Raw genomic sequence first — 11,226 nt, 5'->3', positions numbered from 1 at the left:
TACGTATCTGAATTATTATGAACAATTTTCTATGGAAAGTACATGAATCCTTTAACTAGAGAACTAGTTAGAGAACTAGTCTTTTAATGCAATAACACCTCTTCTGTAGCCTGATCACTTAGAACTGATCAGCAATAATAACAAGATCATCGACCTACTTCTGCAGATCTCTTCTGATCTCTGTAAACCTCTTAGGTCTTGTTTGGTTAACCAAAACTAAAAATCTCATCTCATCTCATCTCATCTCAACTCATCTCAACACCTTTTTCAAATTTCAATACAAAATATAATAAATAATCTTATTTTTTCAAATTCCAATACAAAATTAATATTCAAAAATTATATTATAACAATATTTTATTTATTACTATTTAAAACATCTTATCTCATCTCATCTATGTAACCAAGCGGGCGTTAATATTCTTCAACAATCCTGGTTCTGCAGAACTCTTTTCTTACAATAAAACCTCTCAATCTCTGCTGAACATCAATGGCAGGCAAAAAAGTCGAAGTATATATCCTCACTGTAAATAGATAGGAAAGATAAAATCAAAGCTGAAACCTTACATCGGTTCTTGATCATGGCTGGCCTTTGTCCTAGTCTCGGCTGCCCCAAGAAGCAGCGGATGGAAACAAAGGCAGATGACAACGAAAACGAAGTGACACGGCCAATAGATTGTGAAGATATACTCAGAGAAATCTTTCTTCGACTGCCTCGAAAATCGTTTACACAGTTTAAGGCTGTCTCGAAACGATGGCTTGAAGTCATATCTTCAGATTCTTTCATTCGAGACTACGACACCAAGAACCTCCCCTCCTTGTATTCCTTCTACTCGGAAGTGCAGCGTACAACCCATCCAATAAAGCTACCATCACTCTCTGACGATGGCGGCGCTAGCTCGGTCGTCGTGGAGTTTCACAACTTTCCTCGACGTTATAACTCCATTATTGATTCCTCCAATGGCTTGATACTCTACCACTCCACCGACAGTGACCCTTTCAAGCCAAAAGCAGAAAAGCTCAAAAGCTTCTTCTTTTTGCGAAACCCTGTCACGGATCAATACTTTCCAATTCCCGTACAGACTTACGGAGTACTCAGGGTCCCTTCGATAAGATTTGGACCGACCGGCGAAGCCATGGGATTCGCCTTTGATCATTCATCAAGCCCACCCCATCTGATTGTAATGGAAATCTTTAGGATGCGCAGAAACATTTTACGAGTAATCTCCTACTCGTCTTATACTCGACGGTGGAATGTCAAAGATCATGAATTAGCTTTGCCAAACCAGCTCGACCCAGAAAAGGAGAGCGAATATTTCAGGTTATATGGTCCTTCTACGTTTCTCAATGGAAAGCTTCACTGGGTTTCGTTTTGGTCAATCGTTCTTGCCTACGATGTAAAAGGAGCTAGCTTTTCTGTAATGGAAGGTCCTGTAGATGAATATATATTCAACAAAAGGAAAACTCCTGGAGGTGTGTACCTGGGAAAATCAAGAGAACGTCTAATCTTCATTCAATTCAGATTCGCAGGTGTGTTTGATAGGATCGTATCTTTGTGGACTCTTGAGAATCACCATAGCTGCAGGTGGATTCCTGGGTATCAGATCAGGATGAACAAAATCCCGGCACATCTCACAAACAAGTTTTGGCCGCTGATGGCAACGGATAGAATGGACAACAAAATACTTTACCTTTCTCTGGAAAAAAATTTGTACTCGTATCATGTCGACAAGGAGCTGTTTCATTGTCACACCCCTGATGCCTCCGAGGAAAGACATTTTTATGTTTTTCAAATGCTTTATCTTCTTGAGTTGCCGCGGTCTCCCCCGCCGATCTTATACAAATTGTATGAGCTGCCCAAATTTCCACCTTTTATACCCCCTCAGCATTACTTCTCTGCACTCTTTGGCGAAGGTCCTTTTATGGGTAATCAATTCTTTCTCATCATTACTGATCTTAATCCCGTTTATTGTCTTTATATTCATGTACTTCTGGTTATCATGTCTGAATCTTTAAAACGGAGTGAAAAAGAAGAAGATAAAAAAGATATATGAATGCAGCAGCTGATTCATGATTTTAAGCCTACCAATATCAGAAATGTTTTAGCCATAAAATGATTTCACAAAAGTAAACCCACAAACAAATCATGTGACTTGATATGGTCTATTAGATTCTAAAGTAGATCTATCTTATCATTTAAAGACATGTCAGCTTGTCAGTTTCTAATATGGGCAATCACAACTGAGTTTTGTTCATGCAACTTTTATGGGTTTGAAGTAATCACTAGTTGTCTGCGAATTATAATTCTTTAGTTTTTATTGCAATGGATCAAAGAAGTTAGTATATACAAAAATGATAATACTATCATCAACTTGGACATTATTTTAATAATTCTTTCCTCCATAATAAAGAAAACTAACTGAGAGCAACTTGATCACGATCTAATGCAATTAACTGGTATGGTTTTGTTGGACAGGATGGCATGACTTCAACAATAAGCTTCGATCAGCTGCAATTCCTTGATTTATGATCTCCACACCCAAGTTTGTGGAGACAGTCTTCTTCTAGGGAGCATGCATGGTAATTAGTTCGAGCCTCTTCTAAGAATGTAAATGATCAAAGTCGAATTATTTAAACTACTGATCCTTTCAGATCAAGAGTATATCCAAGGACATTCGAATGGAATGATAGAATTATGTCAAACTCCAATGGCTATATATATCATGAATGCAACTTGCATGTCATGTCTAATCGCAACTACCTTGGTTCAATTTTTCTTAATACATTTATCGATCTGTTGTATTATGGTGGGAGGGGCCAAAGATATTTATTTTTAGAAATCGAGGTCACAGTTTTCAGTTTTTGCAATGAGTAATGTTACATACGTAACCATTTTTACGACCTTTTTTACTATCATATTTTAAAATGAGAGTATTTATGTAAAATGATTTTATTTTTATAAGTAATTTTACAAAAATACTCATAATTTAAAACATAGTTGTATAAAATACTGTAAAAATGATTGTATGTCTATCATTTTCCTTTCAGGTAATACCCATTTTTGAGGATTAAAAAAGCTCGTAATTAAGTACTTCCATCAATCTACCGCTATTTTTCAGTCTCCGTTATCAATATTGAAAGTTGAAAATTGTATGCCACCGAGCTTGCTTCTGAATTGGTAATTCAGAAACAAGAGAGAAGTGAAAAATAAAATAAAAAAATGGATAGATAAATTAGACTCATATTCATTGACTAAGTCGAGGAGACACTCAAATAAAGATTTTTGCATGCAGTCCAACTGGTGGGAGTATGGAAGTGCAGTTCCTTTCCCTATTCTTATCGAGGAGTGCCAATCCATGGTGGGGGGCTTACAGATGGCATGTTGGAAGAATAAGAAGAAATTGGCAGGTTAGAATATAAGGCTCGGTTACTCAATAGTGGAGGAAAGTTGGTTTTAATCAAACGTGTAATCAAGAATGTCAATTCATCTTTTATCTGCCATTAATGTGCTTGAGAAAGTGCTTAAATCTGTTAACAGGGATGTTCTCAGATTTATAATTTCTATTGGGATATTGGGCAGGGAAAGTGAGAAATTAAATGGCTTTGAAGTAAACATGAAGAAAACACACCTGAGAGAGAGCTCTTGCAATTTAATTTCATTCATGAAATTTCTGGAATGTTAAATAGAACTATCTAGATTTATTCTCACCATCATCTTCTGAAATGTTAAACAAGAACTTTGGGAGGGATGCAATTCTAGGGAGCTGAAGCAGCAGGTCCCCAAAGGAGTCTTTCCTTGACATAGCTGGTACCTGCTTGCTGCCAGATACATCCCTCGCGTCTGCTTCATAAACCTTCAAATCAGCTCTATATTTAGCATCATGCATTTGTTCAGGTTTGTGCTTAACTTCAACGCCGGTTCCACCATCAAGTCCATCGGTGCAACTTTCCCCATTACCCTGGGAATTCTGGACCGAAGCAGAGTCCTTCTGCAGAAGGCAACAGAGGGAATTGACCCTTGACATAAGGGATTTCTCATCAGAAGTGCTTGTTAACTGATTGTCGTTGAGCAGGTACTGAGCAATGTCTGCCAGTATGCCATGATGTTCCGAACCTTCATCAGCAGTTGGTAGAGATCCAGAAGTCATCTGTTCTGAGATACATTGTCCAATATGGCTCATTAAATCACTCATTGACATCGACGGATGGAGCCCAGACAGTTTTATCTGGTCCCGGTTTCCTGGACGACCTGTGGAATCAACTGCCTCGGAACTTCCATTACCTTCAATTGCACGAGTGTCCATCACTAACATGAGAGGCAATCAATTAACCAATTACGGAAAAATTTTTCATTACTCAGTCCATAACAATACTAAATATCCCTTTGAAGATGAGAAATGTTTGCACCCAAGACCTTGGGCCAGTCATGAGTTAGGTATCCAGAAACATTAAAAGGATTAAAATTGAGAACCAAAGGCCTTTGTGGGGCAATCATTTCTCAAATTTGAAACATTCTAAAATGATCAGGCAATCAACACACGAGTTTAAGTAGCCTTGATAGCTCAAGTTTTGCAGTATCGCACTCTTTTACTCTATTAATAACAAAACGTTCAATACCATATTTATAGATAAATATTTTTATAAGTCATACCATATTTATAAATATTAGATGTACAAAACACAAACAAAAAATTTAGAAGCAGTTGTTCAGATGGGCATCATGCAGAAAAGAAAATCGCCAATATCAGATAAGATAAAGATATTAAATTGCCTTCAGAACATGCATGCAGGTCCTAATTGCCAAAGTTATGTCCAAGTATATATGGAAATTGACAGAATATGATCTGGCTTGCACATCATTCATTCATGCTTGATGTGCCTAATACAACAATGACGAAGAAGTTACATCAAACTAAAAATACGTCAAATATTAAGCAGTCTTCAGTGCATATAGGCTCCTAACTATTAATTGAAGTGTGGGCAATCAGAGGAAAAAATCTATTGCACTTATGAAATCATGTGACAATAAATAGTAAAAAAGTATCAATCACCATGCTCGAAACAATGCTCAAGCTTGTCCTTGTACCTGAACTGGGGGAAGGAATTTCTCGTAACCGACTTTCCAATGTCAAACCAGTAGAATCCAGTTTCTGTTCGATCTTCCATGAAGAAGATTGTGTAGTAGTTGGTGATGCTACATCCTGGAGACCAGACATGGATCCTTGACCACTATCCACTTTATCAAAACTATGATCTTTAGATTCTTCTGGGTCTTCAAAAACAGAGGGCCGTGGTTCAAAGTATGGTGAATCCAAAACTCTCTCTGGCTGTTGGCTTAAGAAGTTAAGGCGCACGTCACACTGGATAAGCTTTTCAAAATGCTTGTTTAACGAGCCTTGTGGGCATTGTAGATAATGTTGCCTATAAAACCATAACATCAAAATTTTTCCATCAATAAAGCCTCACAAAATAAATAGAATGTCTGGAGAGTAATGGATCTAGGTAACTTGTCACAAACGATGAAATGAAGCAGCTCACACGTTTAAAAGAGGGTCTTTTCAATGAGCGAGTAATGAGTAGCTCTAAAGGTACCATAATGTGTGAGAGAGAGAGAGAGAGAGAGAGAGAGAGAGAGAGAGAGAGAGAGAGAGAGAGAGAGAGAGAGAGAGAGAGAGATTATTTACATAAATGCTCAGAGGTACACACCAAGTTATGAGAAAAGGGCAAATGTCCTATTCAATGGGCTGAAGAAAAATGAGATGATTAATTTTCAAAGAGGAAAAGATTGAAAGGGAAAAAAAAATATACAAGATTAATTAAAGTTGAGAACAATAAAAGGAAAATATTCATGTCTTATCAAATGAAGTATGGGAAAAGAGACTGAGATATCATCCAGCAAACTAAAAGCCACCAAGAACAACACAAGTCCTCATTTTTTTTTTCCTTTTTATAGCACAATTCCTCACAAAATTAACTTGCCTAGGCTTAATTAGGCAAGAGTAGCAAAAGAACACTTTTTGGCAGTCTTAATGTCCAATGTAAAGAGAAATAGAAAAGAAACCTGAACTACAATTACCTGTGCATGCTAGCCTGCCCATCTGTGAAATCTGCAGTAGCCTGCCATAAGGTGTGCTTTCTAGGCTGAGGGTTGGTCTCCCTGAAGAAAAGGGGCTGTCTAGCTAGCTGCACAGGAGACCAGCAGTGTCTTATTGAACCGTTTATACATGTATGCTCATTGGTGTCTTAATGAAATTCATACCACTTAAAATACAGGTACAGACATGCACAGACAGAGAGAGAATATCAGAAGGCTATACATACCACGACATTTAATGTACCAGGTGCATTATCAGGACAATTGGCCTTCAGAGCCATAATATCTGACCATTGGATTTCTATTTTACTTTTCAAACCACTTTCAAGAACTTCCCAAACAAGCTTATGCTTAGCAAAGTAACATTTTGCTACTAACTCGCCTTCATATCTTGATTTATACTGCAAATGTTAAAAGTTACATACAAAATCAGTCAGATTCTCTAAACTCTCAGAATGTGCACAGCACAAAATCTTAGAAGGTTTTCTCTTTTCCTTATTTATTGTTTAGATAACAGAATAGGAAGTGAAGATACCTCCCAACTCCCAATCCTCAGAAGGGAAGCCGGAAAATTTGAAGCCTTTAGTTTGTCAGTACTACTTGATACAGCAGTTCCTTTACTTTCCTTTTTCGTTATTGCATTGAAACTTTCACTTGGCACAGCTCCTGTACTAGAACCACTCCCTTGAGAAAGCTTCATCTGAATTAAATCTAAGAGTGATGGGCTTTTCCTCAGCTGCAAACCCAACGGGCTGGGCTCATCAAGCGGGTTGTATTGTGAAGGAGGGATAGAAAATGCATTACTTCCATAACTACATTGCTGATTAGTCAACAAGGAAACCATGTAAAACAAACCAATAAAAGAATCCCAATTAATACAGAAAGCAACAGGAGCTCTTTAAGTTTTTCAGGCAACGAAAAACCCAATGGAGTATTGATCTAATCAACCAACATTAGTCCATAAACAAAAGATCTTGAGCTCCTCACAAGCATCATGATAAATTAGCAATCCCCAACTAAGTCATTGGATTTATTCAAGGCATTTACCTTTAAGTGATTTATACAAATCATTAATTTTTCTATCATGGAGTTTGTCCATTATTCATATGGTTCCATATTAAAAAATATATATATATAAACCCTTTAAGCACAATAACTGCGCCAAGTGTTATTTTTACCCAAGGCTTTGCTACTTCTGGTTTTTTAACCGAAATGCATCAATCCGTACTATTAGTACCTGCTCTCAAAATCCAATTACAACAGAAAATATTGGAAATGGCTTTGAGTCTTTATTGCAACAAATCCATTAAAGTCGTCACGAGCAACAAATCTTAGTAAAACCAAATCCAAAAGAATGCTATTTTTTCCTCGCCACAAGAAACCCAAATAAACACTAAAAAAAATATTTTCACTAATATCAACTCATATACAAATGCCCAATTTGGCTGGATGCAAACATAAATCTGATCAAACGTTAACCAATATCAACTCATCCATAAACACCCCATTCCATTAGGAATAACCATAAGATATTTAATGAATACAGACAGTTCTAATCGCTTTCCCACAATCTCCCGGGGATCAAACTTACGATGATATGATCTAAGAATCTACCTGACCATGTGCTCTCAGAAAGTTATGTTTGAGAATGGTAAAAAACACAGGGAATTAGAAATCCTATCAATAATCATATATAAAAGTAACACAAATCACTGGAACGAAGCTTTCTTATAGCAAGATAAAAAACACCCAAATCACCAAACCCAAAGCCACCATTTGGTTTCCCAGGAAGCTGAGAATCAAACATGGAGATATTTTTTGATCCAGTTCCGAATTAAGATTTAAATTTGTCAGATGATCAAAACAACTGGAGATCATACTCATTTTGATATAATTTCCTGTTTTTCTCAGGCATATTATAATTATGTACATAAAGTTTCACAATTCCCAACTGTTTCCCCTGTGTTCTTTGGAACCAAACAAACCAAAATTCATTCTGTACCTCTTGAAAAGCCTGAGAATGCTTCGAACGCTTAGTGAGTGGCCCGTGCTCTTCTTCCAACGAGTCCTCGATCTCCAACTTCACCGGCGGCTTGTCTGGACACGACGCCGTCGTCGGCGGTGTCGTCTCAGACTCTGGCCTGAGATTCACGGATTTCGTCGACTGCACCATCCAAATTCCCCTTAACGAACCGAAACAGAATCCAGAGGAAAAAGAGAATCAAATTCCCGAGAAACTAACAAAATTTAGTAATTTACAACGAAACCCGAAATAAAAGCTTGGAGATTCTGTAAACCCTAAGACTTGGCGTGATTTTTTAACGGTGCCAGAGAGTGACGGCGAGCACGTGTTGTTTTGAACTGGTCGTAATTCAATTACCAAAACAGCCTCATAGTTTGAGGGAAAATGATCAATATATCGCGAGAAAATGAAGGCTAGTTTCATCATTCCGGATGAGGTTGCGTGGGCATACGCTGGCAGACACGTATGAATTCAAAGGATATTAACGTGGGGCCCAGTCTGTTCAAATGACGGCGGCGTTTGTCGGAACGACACGTGGCGACCGATCCGATGTTTACTTGTCACGAACGGTATCTCTTGCCGGCACAACTTGGAGGCGAGAGAATATGAAGTATGGGCGGGTGTTGGTAATTCCTGTGAGCTCTTGCTACTACTGCCCGGACATGAGTTTTCCTACGTATAAATCAAGTCACACATTAATCTATATATTAATATTAATTTTTTTATATTTAAAATTTAAATTAGTATTTTTTTTAATAAAATCTATTTTTTAACTAATCATAATAAATTGATGCACATATTAGTATACAATTATGTTTGTAACTAAATTTTTTCAAGACATATTACAAACTTAATCACGTGATCTGATAGTAATAGCGAAATGATATTTATAATTATAAATTGTGTAAATACCGTGCAGTTTTTTAAAAAAAAAATTAATACGAAATTTATAAAAAAAAAAACTAATTTTTTAATCATGAACCCCACTCTTTTTAAAACGATTGTGCGATATTTGTACACTTTATGACTATATGTAGCATGACTCTCGGTAATATTAAGATTATGTTTAGAAATTAAACTATTTTTAAATTATTTTATTATTATTTACAAACTATTTTAATACTATTCACACATAATCTAAAATATTCTTAACATTCAAACCGAGATTCAAGTTCTTTTTTTAGTCCAGTGTGCAGAGCACATCATTTATATCATTTAAATTATAAGATTCAATATATAAATCTTTTATTAGGTACGTCACCTACTTACAAATAGAATTTTTCTAATATTAAATACAAATTAAGGCCAAGTAAGTCTCTTGAAATTTTTTGAATGAGAAATATTTCATTCATGTCTCTATATTATTATATTTTTAGTTGTAAAAATTACATTTCCTCCATTTCTGTTTATTTCTTTTTAAATTTTATAATCCTCTTTGATTGTTTTTTGGTTTAATCAGCCAAATATCTTCCCGGACATTTTCGTTATAACATAACATTCCTCCATCATAGCGATGGCTTTTTTCTCGTTTACCAAACAGGGTTTTGTTTCAAATGTCAACATTTGGTGCAAAAGCACTGCTACAGGGGGAGCTCATGCAGCTATATATGCAGCTAAAGACGACTTTTGACAGATGATAACTCGATTGCTGCGCGGAAGTTACCTCAACGGAGGCCATTAATCATGATTCACGGAGCAGATAACAATCTACTGTCATTGTAGAAAAGAAAATCATTGCATTGCATGAACTCAACTCACATTCATATCTGCATCTCTGTATTAAAGTAAAAAGGATATAATGCTTATGATTAGAAGACTTTTTAGAACATCTTTTATTCTTGGCCTCAATGAACCTGTGATGTGAACAGAATAACTTTATTTTTTGGATTGTTATATACTATACCTCTCATTTCATTCCAATTTATTGATGTGAGATATTGTCCATCAACTGTCTATTCTTGTTTTTTATAATAATGTCGCATAATGTAGTAAGATAAGAGTAAATTGAAGATGTAGTAGATAAGGGAAAAGTTCGAAAATTACACCAACTTTAAGCTGAGCATACCTCACTTGTGTTTGGTGTAAAGTTTTAAATATCGGACCGTTTTAGTTAAGATATTAAAAAATGAAATATTTTGATACTGATACTATTTCAAAATTGTCTATATATAGATAAATTAATTATATATATAAATTATATTTTAAAAAAATATAAATGCAAGTCTTAAAAAGCTAAAACACATATAAGAATCGTCAAATATGAAAATTTGAATAAAAATTACAAAAAAACCAAAATTTTTACATTATTTACAAAAGTACCACAATCAGTTGGGATTTATCAAAATGCATCAAAATGGCTGGTTACTGTTTCAACACAGTAAATTTCATCCTATCGGCTGATACGATATTCAAAACATTAGTTTGGAATATGACCCAATACCCCTGCCCCAGACCCTTTTTGTTTTCCTTTTCAAATTCGTTTCTCTACACAACAATATCCTCCTCCATTCATATCCCTCCAACCTCCAATCTATTGTGTCATGAGAATATTTATTGCTCCTTACATGAGACCAAATAACTTCTGTAACAGCCCGCTAGAAATTCAATTGTGGAATTTCTTTTGACCTTAAGAACGTCGTGAAAATTCCGTAAGTTTACACGAATTGACTAATCGCATAGGTTTTAGCCTGTCAACATAGTTAGTGTTATCACTCACTATGGTGCCAGAAATGCGATTTTAATTATTTGAGATAGTTAGAAGTGTCAGAATATATTATAGTCTACACCACTATTCTTAATTGAATATTTAGGATTTTTCAGTACTAAGTTTATTACGTTTATTTTTGGAGTGAATAGTAATCTCGGTAAACGTACTAAACCCAGTGTTTTCAAAGTCACAGTGTGAAATGTCCAAATTACGTTAGCGAAATTTTATTTGGATACTTGGCAAGATCTTAACCACACATAATGAATAGTATTAGATACTTAGCACAAAGAGAAACCATTAGATGGAATTGTGAAGGAAATCAAGGTGTGAGATCATGACACCTAAGCAAAATACACATTTGGAAAATATCTTAAGAACATAGATTTAAAATACACATGGAAA

At 35.7% G+C, this 11,226-nt stretch overlaps 2 protein-coding genes across 3 annotated transcripts; one reads left to right on the top strand and one right to left on the bottom strand.

Annotated features, from left to right (window-relative positions):
• The first annotated feature begins 420 nt into the window (after positions 1-420).
• LOC122299445 lies at positions 421-2,757 on the top strand. Its single transcript, XM_043109737.1, has 2 exons — positions 421-1,926; positions 2,477-2,757. Exons 1-2 carry the CDS (start codon positions 582-584, stop codon positions 2,521-2,523), a joined length of 1,392 nt encoding a protein of 463 aa, XP_042965671.1. The 5' UTR covers positions 421-581; the 3' UTR covers positions 2,524-2,757.
• Positions 2,758-3,630: 873 nt separating this feature from the next.
• Positions 3,631-8,434, bottom strand: LOC122299444. 2 transcript variants are annotated; one of them, XM_043109734.1, is made up of 6 exons: positions 8,097-8,434; positions 6,630-6,914; positions 6,322-6,495; positions 6,077-6,183; positions 5,087-5,421; positions 3,631-4,306 (listed from the first exon to the last, which is right to left on the bottom strand). In XM_043109734.1, the coding sequence occupies exons 1-6, from the start codon at positions 8,265-8,267 to the stop codon at positions 3,690-3,692; spliced, it is 1,689 nt and encodes a 562-aa protein (XP_042965668.1). In that variant the 5' UTR covers positions 8,268-8,434; the 3' UTR covers positions 3,631-3,689. The 2 variants fall into 2 exon arrangements, with proteins under 2 accessions (XP_042965668.1, XP_042965669.1); XM_043109735.1 differs by having other exon boundaries at positions 3,631-4,282; positions 8,097-8,433.
• Between the last annotated feature and the right edge of the window lie 2,792 nt (positions 8,435-11,226).

Source organism: Carya illinoinensis, chromosome 16 (assembly GCF_018687715.1).
Source record: "Carya illinoinensis cultivar Pawnee chromosome 16, C.illinoinensisPawnee_v1, whole genome shotgun sequence".
In the NCBI taxonomy this organism is placed as follows: Eukaryota; Viridiplantae; Streptophyta; class Magnoliopsida; order Fagales; family Juglandaceae; genus Carya; species Carya illinoinensis.
The sequence above is the reverse complement of the archived record's forward strand: the minus strand, read 5'-3'. Positions and strand labels throughout refer to the sequence as shown.

What these genes read in the sequence shown, in the direction of transcription:
- LOC122299445 (XM_043109737.1), top strand. Translation starts at nt 582, where the DNA reads ATGGCTGGCCTTTGTCCTAGTCTCGGCTGCCCCAAGAAGCAGCGGATG. An exon ending in TGGCGAAGGTCCTTTTATGG is followed by an intron (nt 1,927 to 2,476) that starts GTAATCAATTCT and finishes TTTGTTGGACAG; the next exon opens with GATGGCATGACTTCAACAAT.
- LOC122299444 (XM_043109734.1), bottom strand. Translation starts at nt 8,267, where the DNA reads ATGGTGCAGTCGACGAAATCCGTGAATCTCAGGCCAGAGTCTGAGACG. An exon ending in CTGGTACATTAAATGTCGTG is followed by an intron (nt 6,184 to 6,321) that starts GTATGTATAGCC and finishes TCTCCTGTGCAG; the next exon opens with CTAGCTAGACAGCCCCTTTT. An exon ending in AATTCCTTCCCCCAGTTCAG is followed by an intron (nt 4,307 to 5,086) that starts GTACAAGGACAA and finishes CTCTCATGTTAG; the next exon opens with TGATGGACACTCGTGCAATT.